General features: G+C 27.5%; 2 protein-coding genes across 2 annotated transcripts; both read left to right on the top strand.

Annotated features, from left to right (window-relative positions):
* The first annotated feature begins 224 nt into the window (after positions 1-224).
* On the top strand, positions 225-16,239 carry LOC123266818 (tyrosine 3-monooxygenase). The gene is made up of 7 exons (XM_044731259.1): positions 225-687; positions 8,161-8,272; positions 8,365-8,478; positions 8,559-8,618; positions 10,778-11,597; positions 13,796-14,371; positions 15,421-16,239. Exons 1-6 carry the CDS (start codon positions 622-624, stop codon positions 14,322-14,324), a joined length of 1,701 nt encoding a protein of 566 aa, XP_044587194.1. The 5' UTR covers positions 225-621; the 3' UTR covers positions 14,325-14,371; positions 15,421-16,239.
* Positions 16,240-17,543: 1,304 nt separating this feature from the next.
* On the top strand, positions 17,544-18,675 carry LOC123268074 (uncharacterized protein DDB_G0283697-like). The gene is made up of 3 exons (XM_044732956.1): positions 17,544-17,683; positions 17,742-17,988; positions 18,081-18,675. The coding sequence occupies exons 1-3, from the start codon at positions 17,584-17,586 to the stop codon at positions 18,673-18,675; spliced, it is 942 nt and encodes a 313-aa protein (XP_044588891.1). The 5' UTR covers positions 17,544-17,583.
* The last annotated feature ends 840 nt before the right edge of the window (positions 18,676-19,515 follow it).

Here is a 19,515-nt window from a genome sequence, read left to right as displayed (position 1 = left end):
AGCGCGAGTGTGTGCGTGTGTAGAGTTACGAAAGTGAGGAGGACCATCTGATCGGATCGTAAGTCTTAAGGCAGCGCGTGGATAACAGATCACCCAAAAGCCCTCTCTTTTCCCTTGCTAAGTGCATGAGGGTGGGAGTCGGAGGAGAGGGACACCCCTGACCCGAACCGCCGCCAGTGAAGGGAGGAAACGTTTATATGCCGCGACAAACCGCCCCGTCAACGCATTCGCTCTTTTGCTTCGCCAAAGCAGGACACGAAATAACAATCATTATTTTCGTTTGAAAAATTTTAAATTTATCGTTTTCGTCGTTTTTATATTTTAATATATTCAGCTCACTTTACACGTGAGTTGAGTTACTTTTTAAAAATTTTTCATTGATCATTTATTTATATTTTTTATTTTGAGTGAATTTTTATTTTTGAATTTTACGGTTTGGTGTATTTTTATTATATTTCGTTGTCCTGATTTTGAGAAAATTTGCAGTGAGGCTCATACCGAGTGTCAGGCATATTTATTATATTTTTTTAATAATTCTATTTGAGAAAGGGAATTTTTTTAATTCCGGTGGTTCCGTGTGGAAATTTTTGAGTTTTTTATTTTATTGCACATTGTAAGACAATGGCTGTTGCTGCTGCTCAAAAGAACCGCGAAATGTTCGCTATTAAAAAGTCATACAGTATTGAGGTAAGTTTTATTATTATTATTCATTTTATTTTTAGTTTCAATTTTTTAAGTTAGAAATAATTAATAATAATAGTTTTATTTTTAACACGTGTTTTAAAAAAAATTGAGTCTAAAAAATAATAATAATTAAATTAAAATTTTTTGTAAAAAATTATTAAAGTTAATTTTAATTTTTGTAAAATTTTTAAACATTATCAATTAATTTTAAATTTTTTAAAATTATTAAAATCAATTTTAAATTTTATAAAATTATTAAAAATAATGAAGGTTAATTTTAAATTTTATAAAATTTTAAAAAATTATTGAAGTTATTACAAATTATTAAAGTTAATTAAAAATTTTATGAAATTTTTAGAAATTATTAAAGTTAGTTTTGAATTTTATAAAATTTTAAAAAATTATTAATTTTAAATTTGATAAAATTTTAAAAAATTATTAAAGTTAATTTAAAATTTTAAAAAATTATTAAATTTTATAATATTTTTAAAAATTATTAAATTTAAAATTTTATAAAATTTTAAAAAATTATTAAATTTAATTTAAAATTTTAAAAAATTATTAAAATCAATTTTAACTTTGAAAATTAAAATTTAAAAAAATAAATTGCTTATATTTAAATATTTTTTAAAATTTTAAACATTTAAAAAAAAAAAAGCGTAACAAATCTAACAAAAAAAACCGACTTTAAACAAAAATAAATTAATTTTTATCTTACGTGACTTTTGTCACTGTCGTAATGTTAAAAAAAAATTACATCAGCAAAATTAAAATAAATTAAAAGGTTATTTAAAAAATTGTAAGATTTTTGAGAATTTATCTCTTGGTGGGTCTTTACTTGTTCCGGCATGCGCTAACAACAACAACAACGACAACTAAATTGACAACTTATAGCAAGATTGAGTCTTTAGGCCGAGAGAAATTTCCTATCATCCTCGCCCATGACATCAGGTGTTTAAAGAAGCCAAATTGAATGTGAAAGAAGATGTGTGGAGAAAGTTTACGGAATTTAATAGTCCATGTGTTACACAACGTCAACCTTGCGGTACATAAGTTGTCAATAGTTGTCTTTGTTTTATCGCTAATTTAAACCTGACGGATATCTTCGGACAGATACATTAACAATCAACAATATAAATAAAATAAATAAAACAAAAAATCCTTGGCCTTTCAGTCTTTATTCTAGATTCATCAAATCGTAAGAAATCCCAAGGCTGGCTGATTAATATCGTTATTTATTATCTTACACGCCGTAAAAACGGGTTTAAATTTTATTGAGCCGTTAAATGCACTAATGGATAATTACAACAAAATAATAAATTTATTAACACCGAAATTTTAAACTCACTGGATTATTTTAATAAACTTTACGGTTGATTTATTCGGTAGCCATTTTTCCGGTATTACGCAAATCGGATGGATTATTATGTGTATATAATAATTAATTGGATAAGATCGAGTGTAAATGCTCCAAAATTACAACCGATTCCTCAAGCAAACACTTTATTAACTCTCGCGTCACCGTTAGTTCAGCCGTTAAGAACTTTCTCCACATCATCGTAATCTTTACACAGATTCTCCATTTTTATTTAAAGGAAAATTCGACCGGCGACTCCAAAATAATAAATAACAATGATAGAGCTCAAAGTTTAATGACCGGTTAATAAATAATCGTCTAATGTAAATAAAATGTTAAAAAAAAAAAAAAAAAACATAATTCGTTTTTATTTTTAAAGAAAATTACGGCTTAGAGAAAGTTTAAAAGAAAAATATTTTAATCAGTACTTTCCTTTAAACTGTTAAAACATGTAATGATCACGCGGATGATATGTCTACTTAGTTATGTCACTCGGCACAGTTTTTCCATACTGAGAAAAAAATTTTTATGGTCAGAATAAAATTTCTTGGCTCAACACGGAAAAAAGAAAACTGGAAAAATTACAGTTTTAGATTGTAATTATTACAGATATTATAAGAATTACATTGTAGAATGTAATATTTAGATTGAAAGCTCGGAAAATTAACATTCAAAGTTTGAATTTAGAAAAATGTTATTTCGAACTGTAATTTTTCTAGACAGAAAGAAAAATTTCTTGACTAGAGAACAAAATTCTTGGCTGAAAAAAATTTTCGGGTGCCTGAAGGAAGACCGAAGTTGTGTTGGCCGAAGTAAAAATTTTTCTTTAAATTCTATTCTTGGTGGAAGTCATTTTTTCTTAATTCAAATTATTATAAATACTTGATACAATAAATTTTTATATTTGATCAAGATTTTTAGATTCTTTAGGGAAGCAGCGCCACCTACTTGAGAAAATTTTTCTCTTGAATATTTGATACCCATTTTATATTATTTTAGCGAGCAATTATACATATTGAATGAAAAAAAATAATTCAATATTATTTGATCTTCCCATTTGACATGTTAATCAATAAAAATATTAATGGAAATTTACTTCTATCTTTATATTTAATTTTTTGGAGCAAAAGAAAAATTTTCTCAAGACAAGAAAATTTACTTCTATCAAGAACTAAATTTTTTGAAGCTAGAGGCTGCACAGAAAGAAAAATTTCTTTTTGGAGAACAAAATTCTTCGCCGAAGAAAATTTTCGGGTGTCTGAAGGAAGACCGAAGTTGTGTTGGCCGAAGTAAAAATTTTTCTTGAAATTCTATTTTTGGTGGAAGTCATTTTTTCTTAATTAAAATTATCATAAATGCTTGATACAATAAATTTTTATATTTAATCAAGATTTTTAGATACTTTAGGGAATCAGCGCCACCTACTTCAGCTGAGAAAAAAATTTTCTCACTTTGATAAAATTTTTCTCTTGAATATTTGATACCCATTTTATATTACTTTGGCGTGCAATTATACATATTAAATGAAAAAAAATGATTCAATATTATTTGATCTTCCCACTTGACATGTTGATCAATAAAAATATTAATGGAAATTTACTTCTATCTTTATATTTAATTTTTTGGAGCAAGAGAGAAATTTTCTCAAGACAAGGAAATTTACTTCTATCAAGAACTAAATTTTTTGGAGCTTCGAGGCTGAATTTTCTCAAAACAACAAGATTTTCTTGACTTAAATAAATTTTCTCGGATCAAGATACGTATTTCTTAAAGCAAGAAAATTAATTTTGTTGGAACAAGTGAAATTTCTTGTAAAAAAAAATTTTTTTTCGCTCAAGAAAATAATTAGGAAGAAAAATATTTTCTTAGCTCAAGTGAACCTTTTTTTCTGTGTAGTTTTGATTTTACATTTTATACTGTAATTATTCTTGTTTTTTTTTTTTTTTTTTTTTTTCCGTGAAAAATCGTTTAAAATAAATTTTGATTTTTTGACAAAAGAATATCAATATCTATCATGATAATAAAATATTGGCATTAATTTTAATAGATTTACAAACGTATAGGTTCACTTAAATTAAACAAAAAATAATTCGATCAATTCTTGAGACAAGAAAATTTTCTCAAGTAGTAATTTTTTTTTTTCATTGCAGTCCTTAATTATTTTATAATGTTTATTATCCATCGATAACTCGATAGTTAAGAGTTAAGAGCTGTTTTTTTTTTTATTAGAATATCCGATAAATAATATTTATAATTACTCAAACTTATGAATAGTAAAAATGTAAGCAAGGATGATAAAAAAATATCACGCGACGGCTGGATGATGTGGAAAAACAGAGACCTTGTTCGAATTTTCAAAAGGTGATCGATATGAAGCATCATCAATATTACCGATGATCCTCAGCTTAGTCGTCCTTATCGTGATATCACGATACGGTGATTATAATTATTGTGATCGAAGAAATCGTGAGATTGAGAAATCGTATTGGCCTTGTTGGCATGATAATTACGAATATGTTATAAATATGAGAACCGAGAGATTGTAAAATATAATAAGTCCCTGAGACAAAACTAGGATCGAGCATAAGTGTAACCGTTATAACTTGGAGGCTCGACACTCCGCCTCCTACCGCTGCTTAAAGACTTTGTTAATATTTATGTTTATAAAATAGTTATAATTATAATAATGGTAATTATATCGCTGATATCTATTTATTACCATTATTTTTTATTATAATTATCTAACGAAAGAATTGCGCACGTGTGATCCGCTATGTAAATCAATTCCATTTTTATTTATTATTCATCTAATTAATTAATACTTAGCAGTAATTGCTGAAGTATTAAGCTAGTTGTTGCAATAATTACAGTACTAAAATATTGTCAGTTATTATTGGTAATTAGAGAATTGTCACTTTATTTTATAAATTATTATTATTAATTGTAAATTTCAAGAAAAATTGGCTCTTATTTTTAATTTTAAAGTTAATTTTTTATATTATTAAAATATTACATTTAAATCATGAAAAATTACTTAAAAATAATTTTTTAAAGAAAAAATGAGCAATTTTGTAATAAAAAATTAATTTGTTAAAATTTTTTTTTTCACTGAAATATTGACAATTATTATTAATAATTAGAGAACTGTCGCTTTATTTTATAAATTATTATTATTAATTGTAAATTTAAAGAAAAATTGGCGCTTATTTTCAATTTTGAAGTTAATTTTTTATATTATTAAAATATTACATTCAAATTATGAAAAAATTACTGTACAATGTAATTTATTTTAAAGAAAAAATGAGCAATTTTGTAATAAGAAATTAATTTGTTTAAAATTTTATTTTTTAGCTGAAGAAATAAAAATTTTTTTCACAGTTTCACAAAAAAAAAATAATTTAGCTAGAAAATTTTCAAATTTTTATTCAAAATTTGTTACTGTAAAAAAATTTTTTATTTCTTTAGCTAAAAAATAAAAATCTAAAAAAATTAATTCCTCATTACAATATACAGTAAAAAAATTAGCGTTATTGCGTCAAAAAAATTTGTGTTAAAAATTTTTAACACTTTTTTGTCTTGATTTAACAGAATAAATATTAAATTTACACATAAAATTGTTAAATATTCAACACAAAAATTTCTAACACTTTTTTTTGACGCAAAATTTTTTACATAATAATTTAAATAATTTTTTTCTCTCAATGTATAAGTAAGACAGTTACTCTAAGTTCGTTAATCTTTACTGCAATTAAATTGTAGAATTAACTACTTAATAATTTTGTTGCTTTAGGAACGTTTGAAGACTTTAATGCTTCTACCAATAATTTGATTTTTAATAAAGATTTAAATTTAATATCTTAATAATTTTATATCAAATAAAAATTCATTTTTTTAAGATTGATAAATAAATAAATAATTAATAAATTTGTTAAAACTCGATATAAATGTCAAGAATAATAAATGAATCAAATGAAGAAGACGGGTCAATAGCGTGCGAACAGCAAGCAGCACTTGGTCTATTGCAGCAGTACAGATCAAGGCTCCTTTAACGCAACAAATCTCCTATATAGGTGTCCCATAGCAGTCCTAGTGATAATCCAAGCTCCGATTATGCGGTGATGCAATATCACATACTCATCGGCTGTCTGTACGTTCGCAAAGTACTTGGCCCACTTTGACGACACCGACAACATGCTCAACAATTTATATTTAACGTCAGTACTACCCATTATTGCTGATGCCAATAAACTACAATTACCATAGATAATTGCAATTCACTTCTGACGGAGTTTTAAAGAAATCACTGCATTAGCTTCTATTAATTCAAACGCATCCACCCGTATCGTGTAATGTCTGGGGCTTGCACTCAATTTCCCGCGGATGATCAAAGCCTTCCTCTTTATTTCCTCTCGGTCTTAAAGTCCGGTTGGACAGAATGGTTCTGTAATTGGACTTCTTGTCTCTTGTATTGAATTATTCATACAGAAAAAAAGGTTCACTTTACCATATTAAAGCAAATTTTAAGGGAGTTGGGAAAGAACGGATAGGGGAAAGGGGGGGGGGACCTACTCAGTGGGAATTTTTCCGTAATTGACAAAATAATCAGACAGCCCAGACTGGGAATCGAACCCAGATCTCTCGGTTACGCGCCAAGGGCTCTACCAGTTAAGCTATCCGAGACAAGTACTGACTACTTTATTCAGTCACGTATATAAGACCCACCGAGCAAACAACGCCACCGTCCATCTTACGGTAAAGAGCCATATTAAAGCAAAGTTATATAATATAAGTGAAGAGCCAAGAAAATATTTTTCTTCCTAATTATTTTCTTGAGCGAAAAAAAAAATTTTTTTTGAGAAGAAATTTCACTTATTGCAATAAAATTCATTCTCTTGCTTTAAAAAATACGGATCTTGATCCAAGAAAATTTATTTAAGTCAAGAAAATCTTGTTGTTGTGAGAAAATTCAGCCTCTTGTTCCAAAAAATTTAGTTCTTGATAGAAGTAAATTTTCTTGTCTTGAGAAAATTTCTTTCTTGCTCCAAAAAATTAAATATAAAGATAGAAGTAAATTTTCATTAATATTTTTATTTATTAACATATCCAATGGGAAGATCAAATAATATTTCTTCATTTTTTTTTAATTCAATATGTATAATTGCACGCTAAAATAATATAAAATAGGTATCAAATATTCAAAAGAAAAATTTTATCAAGGTGAGAAAATTTTTTTCTCAGCTGAAGTAGGTGGCGCTGCTTCCCTAAAGTATCTAAAAAACTTGATCAAATATAAAAATTTATTGTATAAAGTATTTATGATAATTCGAATTAAGAAAAAATTTCTACCAAGAATAGAATTTAAAGAAAAATTTTTACTTCGGCCAACACAACTTCGGTCTTCCTTCAGGCACCCGAAAATTTTCTTGAGCCAAGAATTTTGTACTCCAGTCAAGAAATTTTTCTTTCTGTGTAAATATCTATTTTTTTCTAAAAAAGGTTCACTTAAACCAAAAAATGATCTTCTAATAAATTCAATTTTTAATTAGAAAGTAATTTATTATGAAAATTAATCTAAAAAAATTTTTAAATTGAATTAAAAAAAATTTTCATTAAAAAATAGACGATTTATTAAATTAAGAATTTATTTTTACAGCTTAAAATGTAAATACTTAATTTAAAAATATTAAATTTTTTTGAAATAAAAAATAATAGACAAATAAATCCGAGACCGGATTCGAACCCTGCTCTCTCTATGCTCTTAAAATTGACACCATTTAGCCTTCACAGTATTTGCAAATCAAGTTCAAATTTATTTATATAATATAGAAAATGAAAAAAAGATTATCTGGGTTGTTGAAAAAAATTTTTAAAGCAAGAATTACCATAATAAAGCAAATTTTAAGGGAGTTGGGAAAGAACGGATAGGGGAAAGGGGGGACCTACTCAGTGGGAATTTTTCCGTAATTGAAAAAATAATCAGACAGCCCAGACTGGGAATCGAACCCAGATCTCTCGGTTACGCGCCAAGGGCGTGTGTTTGTTCTCCAGTCAAGAAATTCTTCTTTAGCAGGTCAAATTTTGATTTAATATTTAATTGGTTCCTTTACTTTGTGTTTTAGAATGGATATCCAGCTCGTCGAAGATCTCTTGTCGACGACGCGCGCTTTGAGACTTTGGTGGTCAAGCAAACCAAGCAAAGTGTTCTCGAAGAAGCCCGTCAGAGAGCTAATGGTTTGTTTCTTTTAAATTTTCTTCATTTATCGTTTTTTTTTGCATGGTGCACGATTTTTAGTTCATTTTTTTGTTTTTGTTCGATTGTAAAGACTCAAGTGCTGATCCGGCAAATTGCGCTCAAGAACAGCAAGACCACGAGGAACCTTACACGTCTTCTAGCGATGACGAACAATCTGAAACTTTGAGCGCTGCTCAAGATGGAGGTATTTTTTTTTGAATTTTTGTTTATGATTTTTTGGCATGAGCATCATTGCATGTGTGTTAATTTTTGCATAAATTGCAGAAGCTAAGGCTGAAGCTTCATCATCGGACGGAGAGGAGAAGTCTTTTGGACCCGACGAATGTAAGTTTGATATTTTTGTAATAAAACTTTTAGCGGAAAATATTATTAGACGAAGGAAAAAGTGATTGAGGTAAGGGCGAGTAAATTGAGGGCGAAAACAAGCACCTCCCACACTCGACACTTTACGGAAGTACTGACAAAGGTCTTTGCTGTAGCTTTGTGCACTGAGAATTGTATTAGCTAGAATTTTCTTATATTTTTACCGACGTTATAGATGTATAGAGCAATTTTTTACGGTCCGTGAGTTTGGAGTCTGCGACAATGACGAGTACTTTCTCAACACTCTCTTCCGAAAGCACTTTTTCTTTTTATAGCCGCGCAAATGGACTTTGAATAGTCGGATTATTTCCTCTATGATTTTATCGCTTTTAAAATAATAAATTTAACCGCTCGGAATTTTATGGTAGTGCCACTTTGTAGTTAAGTGATTTAAGTATTGGGTCGGCCCAAAAAAACTTATAGAGTTTTATAAAACAATATAATAATTTGTCAATTTTTTGAGAGCTTTCTCAAAAAATCAGCTTAAAATTTTCAGGGTTCGCTAAAGATTTTTTTAAATTTCAAAACTCGTCAAAAATTGAAATTTTTTGTTTAGTTTTTTTCATTGCATTTTCTAGGTTTAAAATTTTATCATTCTGAAAATAAAGTCGACATTTTTAGTCTTAAAGATCGCTCAAGATTTTTCAAATTTTCAAATTTTTTGCTTTAGAAAGGAATTAGAGAAGAATTAAAGGTAACTCTTCGGATTGTATCTAATTGTTGATGAAAATAAAAAAAATTAAACAATTAAAGATTATTTATTTTGTCAATTAAAATTTAGTAATTATAATTGTATTTTTGACTTTTATTTGTCTCTCGTGGTTTATTTATTTTCTTCATTTTTTCAACTTTAGGAAAAAAAATGAAAAGTTCGTTGATGTTCATTTTTAGAAGTCGCTCGAAAATATTTTAGGTCCACTACTTGGAAAATTCCAAAAATCTTGAGCGACCTTTAAGACTAAAAATATCGACTTTAAATTTTCAGAATGTACATAATTTTCAACCTACAAAATAAAATGATTAAAAAATTAAAAATTCAATTTTTGACGAGTTTGGAAACTTTTAAAATTTTCGAGCGGCGCCTGAAATTTTTTTGAGCTGATCTTTTAAGACTCTTATCATGACAAACTTACATATTTTCATCGGAGAATCTAAATTTTAAAAAATTCCTTTTTTTTTGTGCCACTTTAATTTATACAAAAATTCTAAACAATGTAAGATTGAAATCTTAAGATTTTATTATGCTCATAATTTATACTATAATACAAATAAAATCTAATAACAATAATCAGGTGGGAAGGGTTCAATAATTTTTTTTTTCTAATTATCATTATATTCATTTACTTATCCACAAACGATCAACTACGCGATATAAGTGCGTAAAATACGGTTTAAACTTGACAATAAATTCATTACAATTTCTAATTATAGCTTCAAAACTCCCCGATTTTAAATTTACTATCCAAAACTCTCTAGCCTCAATAAAGTGCCATCGGGGGAACATTCCTACAATATAACATACTACAATACCGTTAAATTTCTAATATTAATCGAACATTTTATTATAATATTACCATTAACATTGATAGAATTAATATTGATAACGTGATCTACTCAAAAATTTTTGGTGCGACCAGTGCATAAAATAAATGATTAAACAGATATACATATATCATTTTAAAAATATAATTCTAACATAATAATAATATTTTCAAAATACAATATAACATAATTACTGTTAAATATATTTATATATTTAAGTCTCACTTTTCCTTTCTAATTCATATATGAAAAATAAAGGCTCACAGAAAATACTTTAAAATAATAAAAATCGCTTTTCACTTCGCCAAAGTTTAATTTTAAAATTTTAATATAACATACTACAATACCGTAAATATTTTACAACACCCTAATAAATATTTTTCGCGTTTTTGAAAGTAGCTCTGCTGAATTTTTTTTTAATAAAAAAATTAAAATTCTTTTTTTAATAAAATTTTTTTTCAACGAAAAAAATAAAATTAAAAACAAAAATTTTTTTTAATAAAAAAATTAAAACTTTTTTTTTAATGAAAAAATTAAAATATTTTTTTGATAAAAAAATTAATTTTTTTTCCAACCAGATTACGGACTAACTGAAGAAGAAGTAGTACTTGCAAAATCAATAGCCGAAAGTCCGGATGGTGAAACAGGAATCCAAAAAGCGACATTGATGCTGCGTTTACGCGATGGAATAGGCTCGCTTGCGCGTATACTGAAGGCCATAGAAAATTTCAAGGGCACTGTCACCCATCTGGAATCGCGTCCATCGCGCAAAGAAGGCTCTCAATTTGATGTACTGGTCAAGGTGGACATGACACGTCAGTGTCTGTTGCAACTGATCCGCAATTTGCGGCAAAGTGCCGCGCTTGAAGAAGTAACCCTTCTCACAGACAACTCTGTCAGCATCAAAGACCCATGGTTTCCACGTCACGCCTCCGACCTCGACAATTGCAACCATCTGATGACCAAGTACGAGCCGGACTTGGACATGAATCACCCAGGATTCGCTGATAAGGAGTACCGCGCTCGCAGGAAAATCATCGCCGAGATAGCTTTCGCTTACAAATACGGCGACCCTATCCCTTCTATTCCCTACACTGAGACCGAAAATGAGACCTGGTTGCGAGTCTTCAACACTGTCGTCGATTTGGTTCCAAAACACGCGTGCATCGAGTACCAACGTGTATTCAAAAAGCTACGAGATGAAAAGATTTTCGTTTCTCATCGCATTCCTCAGCTTCAAGAAGTCAGCGATTTTTTGAACAGAAACACCGGATTCACTCTGCGTCCCGCTGCTGGACTCCTTACTGCTAGAGACTTTTTGTCCAGTCTTGCTTTCAGAATATTCCAAAGCACACAGTATGTCAGACACATCAACAGCCCGTACCATACTCCTGAACCGTAAGTCAATTTTTTTTTGTTAAATGATTAGATTTTTTGGAATATTTATCAATAGACATACTACAGTGATGACAAAATTATTTAATTTTTTGATAGAATTATTTTTAAAAATTTGATCATTTTAAATGAAGTAGAAAAATTTTTGATGCAGGAAAATTAAAAAATTTTTTACTTTGAAAAATTTAAAAGCAATTGATGGTATTATTATTATTTGATTGAAAAATTAAAAACTATTTTTTTCCAGTTTTAATAATAATAATAATAATAACTAGCAACTATAAATAAAAAAACTTTTGCTTTATTAAATAATGACTTTAGTTAAATTCCACTGTACTTTCTTAAATATTGACGTTTTTAAGGATATAAGCTCATCTTGATGTTACACTCATCAAAAGCTTTCATTTGAATACCTACATGAATTTTGATATATTTTTCATATATACATATCGACGGTCTAATTAACAATTTGTCTAACTCCTCATTTTTGATAGGATGATATTTTAACTTTTTGATGTAGCAATAATCCAATTATAAATTATTTGAATGATTCAAACCTAAATATTATATCTCCATTAGATAATAATGATATTAAATGGTTTTTTAAAGTGATAATAAATTTTGAACTAATTGTTTTTTTTTTTTTTTTGTACAAATAGAAGATTCTCTAAAATGGAGTTAGACAATTTGCTAATTAGAACGTCGATATATATATATATATGTATATATATAATATATATAAATATATGAAAAATTGATGTGGGTACTCAGATGAAAGATCTTGATGAGTGTAATATCAGGATGAGCTTATAACTTTAAAAATGTCAATAGTTCGCAAGATATTTGTTAAATTGCACTGTACTTTCTTGACGTTTTTAAAAATATAAGCTCATCTTGATGTCACACTCATCAACAGCTTTCATTTGAGTACCCACATACATTTTTGATATATTTTTCATATATTCATATATATAATATATATAAATATATGAAAAATTAATGTGGGTACTCAAATGAAAGGTCTCGATGAATATAATGTCGGGGTGAGCTTATAACTTTAAAAATGTCAATAGTTCACAAGATATTTGTTAAATTGCACTGTACTTTCTCAGCTATTGACTTTTTCAAAAATATAAGCTCATCTCGATGTTACACTCATCAAGAGGTTTCATTTGAGTACCCACATGTATTTTTATATATTTTTTATATATACATATATATAATATATATAAATATATGAAAAATTGACGTGGGTATTCAAATGAAAGGTCTCGATGAGTATAATGTCAGGATGAGCTGATAACTTAAAAATCGTCAATATTTCACAAGATTTTTGTTAAATTGCACTGTACTTTCTTAAATGTTGACGTTTTTAAGGATATAAGCTCATCGTGATGTTACACTCATCAAGAGCTTTCATTTGAGTACCCACATGGCATTTTCATATATTTTTCATATATACATAAATATATATAAATATATAAATATATAAAATATATGAAAAATCGATGTGGGTACTCAAATGAAAGGTCTCGATGAGCGTAACATCGGGATGAGCTTATATCTTTAAAAATGTCAATAGTTCAGGAGATACAAGGTAATTTCTTAATTATCTATCTAGAGATAGAGAATTTTCGATTTTATCATATGACTATCTTGGACACAAAATTTTTCTTATTTTATTAATAATATAGATAATAATAATACCAAAAAATTGTTATTAAAAATTTTTCACTTCAATAAATTTATAATTACTTCAAATTAAAATTAAAATTAAATTCACAGATGATCATTAAAATAAAATTAAACTTGTTAATAAATTGTCAAATTTTGCCAATAATAAGACAAAGAAAATCATTTTCAAGTTTCATTGTCTTGAAAAAAAAAAAAAATAAAAAATAATTATTATTATTCATAAAATATAAGCCTGTAGTATGTCCAGATACATGTAGAATATAAAGAGCCAAGAGTATAACAAAATTACCTTAGCCTCTGAAGCTTGTAATGGAACACTAATTGGCTTTTAACGTCAACGACGCCTATATTTTGCTTTAGCATCAGTTGATAACTAACTTTTAGTTTCCAAGTGATTCTCCCCGTTAATAATTAATAATAAAATTACCTATCTATCTATCAAAACGATAACTCAATAAAACAAGCAATCCTATTATATTATTTACACGTATTTATCTTGAAAACAGTGATTGCATCCACGAGCTCCTGGGTCACATGCCGCTGCTCGCCGACCCAAGCTTCGCCCAGTTCTCACAAGAAATCGGTCTCGCCTCCCTTGGAGCTTCCGACGAAGAAATCGAAAAATTGTCCACGATCTACTGGTTCACCGTCGAGTTCGGTCTTTGCAAGGAAGGAAACGAAGTAAAGGCTTACGGAGCTGGATTGCTGTCAGCGTACGGAGAGCTTTTGCACTCCCTGAGTGACAAATGTGAGCACAGACCATTCGACCCCTCGACCACGGCCCTCCAGCCGTACCAGGACCAAGACTTCCAACCGATCTACTACGTCGCGGAAAGCTTCGAGGACGCTAAAGAAAAATTCAGGCGCTGGGTCAGCACCATGAGCAGGCCCTTCGAGGTCAGATTCAACCCACACACGCAGAGAGTTGAAGTTCTTGACTCTGTCGAAAGACTCGAGGGTCTTGTCAATCAAGTCAACACTGAGATACTTCATCTGACGAATGCCATCAAAAAAATGCAAGCTACAAGAATCTAAGAGTCTATATATTATTATTAATTATTAATTATTGGTAACTAATAACCCTTAAGGGGGGATTTTGGTCTAGAAGCATGAAATTTCAGGTAATTTTTTAAGTGCCGTAAAAAAACAATCAATATTTTTACTATTTTTTTTACAAGTTATTGATCAATATTATAAGAATACAGAAAAAAATAGTGATATTAAAGTTAGCAGTCATTCGATCCAAAAAATTATTTTAAAAAAATTGGATTTTCAATTTTTTTAAATTTCAATTTTTTTTTTCTAATTTTTTTTGCCATAATTTATTTGTTAAAAAAATTTTTAAAATTATTAAAAATCTGCTAAATTAATTTTCATTAAAGTCAGCAGTCACTTGATTATTTTTAAATGTTCTTTTACAAATGAATTTGATCCAAAAAATTGGATTTTCAATTTTTTTTTTCTAATTTTTTTTACCATAATTTAATATTTAAAAAATTTTTTAAATTATCAAATATCTGCTAATTAATTTTCATTAAAGTTAGCAGTCACTTGACTATTTTTAAATGTTTTTTAACAAATGAATTTGATCCAAAAAATTGGATTTTCAATTTTTAAAAATTTAAATTTTTTTTCTAATTTTTTTTGCCATAATTTATTTGTTAAAAAAATTTTTAGAATTATCAAATATCTGCTAAATTAATTTTCATTAAAGTTAGTAGTCACTTGACTATTTTTAAATATTCTTTGACAAATAAATTTGATCCAAAAAATTATTTTTCAAAAATTGGATTTTCAATTTTTAAAAATTTCTACATTTCAATTTTTTTTTCTAATTTTTTTTTGCCATAATTTATTTGTTAAAAAAATTTTTAGAATTATCAAATATCTGCTAAATTAATTTTCATTAAAGTTAGTAGTCACTTGACTATTTTTAAATGTTCTTTAATAAATAAATTTGATCCAAAAAATTATTTTTAAAAAATTGAATTTTCAATTTTTTAAAATTTTAATTTTTTTTTCTAATTTTTTTTACCATAATTTATTTGTTAAAAAAATATTGATTGCCTTTTTGTACGGCACTTTAAAAATTTACCTGAAATTATTTCATGTTTCTAAACCAAAATACCCCCTTAAAATTATTGAACATCTTGTAACCTAGATTATATTTAAAAACCCTCCGAGCATACAGTATTTTTTGTCTTTCTTAATCAGAATATTTGAATGCACGTACTCATCATTTTCCTGTATAAAATCACCCATCCATCATTATTTTCAATCTCTATATTATGTTTTTATTTTATTTTATTACAATGCACGAATATTTAATTCTCACGACAACAGAAAGTATAATTAGAATAATCTAAAAAAATTTTTAAATTAAACTTTGGCGAAGTGAAAAGCGATTTTTATTATTTTAAAGTATTTTCTGTGAACCTTTATTTTTCATTTATGAATTAGAAAGGACAAGTGAGACTTAAATATTCGTGGATTTAAATATATAAATATATTTAACAGTAATTATGATATATTGTATTTTGAAAATATTATTATTATGTTTTATCTTATGTTAGAATTATATTTTTAAAATGATATATGTATATTTGTTTAATCATTTATTTTATGCACTGGTCGCACCAAAAATTTTTGAGTAGATCACGTTATCAATATCAATTCTATCAATGTTAATGGTAATATTATAATAAAATGTTCGATTAATATTAGAAATTTAACGGTATTGTAGTATGTTATATTGTAGGAATGTTCCCCCGATGGCACTTTATTGAGGCTAGAGAGTTTTGGATAGTAAATTTAAAATCGGGGAGTTTTGAAGCTATAATTAGAAATTGTAATGAATTTATTGTCAAGTTTAAACCGTATTTTACGCACTAATATTGCGCAGTTGATCGTTTGTGGATAAATAAATGAATATAATGATAATTAGAAAAAACAAATTTATTGAACCCTTCCCACCTGATTATTATTATTAGATTTTATTTGTATTATATTGTAAATTATGAGCATAATAAAATCTTAAGATTTCAATCTTACATATTGCTTAGAATTTTTTTATAAATTAACGTGGCACAAAAAAAAAAGGAATTTTTTTAAATTTAGAGTCTCCGATGAAAATATCTAAGTTTGTCATGATAAGAGTCTTAATTAAAAGATCAGCTAAAAAAAATTTCAGGGATCGCTCGAGAATTTGAAAAGTTTCCAAAATCGTCAAAAATTGAATGTTTTAGTCATTTTATTTTGTAGGTTGAAAATTATGTACATTCTGAAAATTTAAAGTCAATATTTTTAGTCTTAAAAGTCACTCAAGATTTTTGGAATTTTCAAAGTAGTGGACCTAAAATATTTTCGAACGACTTCTAAAAATGAACATCAACGAACTTTTCATTTTTTTTCCTAAAGTTGAAAAAATGAAGAAAATAAATAAACCACGAGAGACAAATAAAAGTCAAAAATACAATTATAATTACTAAATTTTAATTGACAAAAATTTATCCGGCATCTGATAACAAATCGATTCACTTGATAATCTTTAATTGTTTAATTTTTTTTATTTTCATCAACAATTAGATACAATCCGAAGAGTTATCTTTAATTCTTCTCTAATTCCTTTCTCAAGCAAAAAATTTGAAAATTTCAAAAATCTTGAGCGATCTTTAAGACTAAAAATGTCGAATTTACACAGTAAAAAATTTTTAGTCAAATTTAACACAAAAATTTGTGTTGATGACTTTTTTTACACAATTTGTGTTGAATCAACACTCTATTGTGTTGAATCAACATACTAAAATGTTAAATTCTACACACTAAAATATTAAATTCTACACAAACATTTTTACACTTTACACAGTGACGACAAATTTTTTACTGTGTAAATTTTCAGAATTACAAAATTTTAAACCTAGAAAATGCAATGAAAAAAACTAAACAAAAAATTTCAATTTTTTACGAGTTTTGAAATATTTTAAATTCTTTAGTGAATCCTGAAAATTTTTTTAAGCTAATTTTCGAGAAAGCTCTCAAAAATTTACAAATTATTTTATTGTTTTATAAGACTCTATAAACAAAGTAAGCTTTTTTTTAGGCCATTAATATATATATATATATATATATATATATATATATATATATATATATATATATATATATATATATATATATATATATATATATATATAAATCCTTTATTTTCATTTGTTTTTCACAAATTTAATGCTTAAAATTAAATTCCAAGTGTCAAGTTCAGTAACCTAAATATAAAAAAAAAATATCAAAATTTATGGATGAAAATCTTCAAGAATGGAATCTTCTAAAAATAATAGCGCCGAGCGTTACGTTTTTGGGAATTCTGTTTTACTTCATTCCCATATCTCGTTCATGTAAGTGTTTTTCTGATTAATTATTTTGACAGAATATTTAATCGACAAAAATTTTCAGATTTTCGAAAAGGATGTCTGATTTTAATTGACGGCATAGCGCTCGGGCTCAAAACAATATTAAATTCCCTAGAACCAGATTATTCGAGCAAATCTTACAACCTGAAACGCGAGGCTTTGAAAACTCGGAAAGAAAAACGGAAAAAGGAAGGTAAATCTACGAAAAATCATTATAAGGGTGCAGAAATAAACAGAGAGTGGTCGGAAGTAAGACTCTATCCTACCAGAGGCTTCCATCAATTTTCTGGGTACTTATTTTCAATTTTAATTTCGTTATTAATTAAAAAATTATATAATAAGTGACAAAATTAGGTAAAAATTGCGTTATTTTTTGTTTTAGAGAATTCGTCGGCGATTTTAAGGGAAACAAATCAATGATGAGTAAAAAAAATGATATCTTGTACCTGGAAAATGAAGGAATGCCTTCTAATGAGGACCAATATTTTCCGGGCATAAGTGAAGACGTAAAAAATTCACGAAAATCAAAAAAACGGAAAAACAAAGAGAAATTTGATATTTACCGGGCTGAAGAAGATTTTGACGAAGAACAAGAAGATGACCAGGAGGTTAAAGATAAGTTGCGGAAAATTCGGAGGAAAATTATTTCGCTGACTGACGGGAGCAAGAAGGAGAGACAGCAGAAGGAGTTTGAGGCTTTAAAATTAATTGACGATTTAATTAATGAAGATAATATTAATGTCGGTCATAAAAGAATGGAGTTTGAGACTTTGGTAGTCGATGGCAATAAAGTTAACGGAGGTAATGACGGCTCTTGGTCAGGAAGGAAACCTCCATCGGCAAGAAGGGAATCCGCGAGACGCAGTCGGCGTAGCACTCGAGAAGAAATATCTCCCGTGGATTACGAAGATATCTACTCGGATGACTCCGATGATTTTTTACCCCCGCCGATAATTAATGGCAAGTTTACATTTTAATATTTTAAAAAGTAAAGTGAATTTTTGAAGCCAAAAATTGATCCGCAAAAAAATGATAATATTTTTTATTTATTTATTATTTAATTTCAATGCCAAGGTAGTATAGCCAAATGGTAAAAGTAAGATAAGAGACCCAGTTATTGATACTGTTATTGACATTCTAATTAAAAAAATAAAATGTTTTCAAAAAACCAATTATTTTAAAATTTATAATTCAAAAATTATGTTTATTAATTTATCAGAGTTGATTTATTTTTTTTAATTAAAATAAAATTGCAAGTGTCAATAACTAAGCCAGTGTCAATAACTGGGTCTTTTACCTTATACAAAAAAAATTATAATAAAGTACACGTATGAATAATGAAGATATAAAATTTCAAAAATTTTTAATATTAAGAAAAACTCTAGACAGGTCAAGGTATGAGCGTGAGTCGCGCTCAGTAATATTCTTTTTATTACATCTTTAATATTTACTGAAATTATTCAAAAAAATTTGACTTTGTTCCTTGAACATTTTAGAATATATTAATACATTGCTGAAAAAAAATTTCTTAAAAAAATTCACGGGGTTTTCCTCATCGCTTAACCAGAGTCGTAAGTAGTTTTTTGTCCGCGGCGTTGCCGAAAACACCTCTAGTCTCTAGGCTCTGCCTGTCAAACGTGTATGAACTGGCAACACTGTACGCTTTAAAAGCATTGCGGTAAATTCCTCATTTGATCAAAATCGATAGGTCGCGTTTGCTGACCAGTCTACACAGTAAAAAATTTTACGTCATTGCGTCAAAAAACTTAGTGTTAAATATTTAACACTTTTATGGGTAAATTTAATATTTATTCTAT

This window comes from Cotesia glomerata, linkage group LG6 (assembly GCF_020080835.1).
Source record: "Cotesia glomerata isolate CgM1 linkage group LG6, MPM_Cglom_v2.3, whole genome shotgun sequence".
NCBI lineage: Eukaryota > Metazoa > Arthropoda > Insecta > Hymenoptera > Braconidae > Cotesia > Cotesia glomerata.
This window is presented reverse-complemented; position numbering and strand designations above follow the sequence as displayed.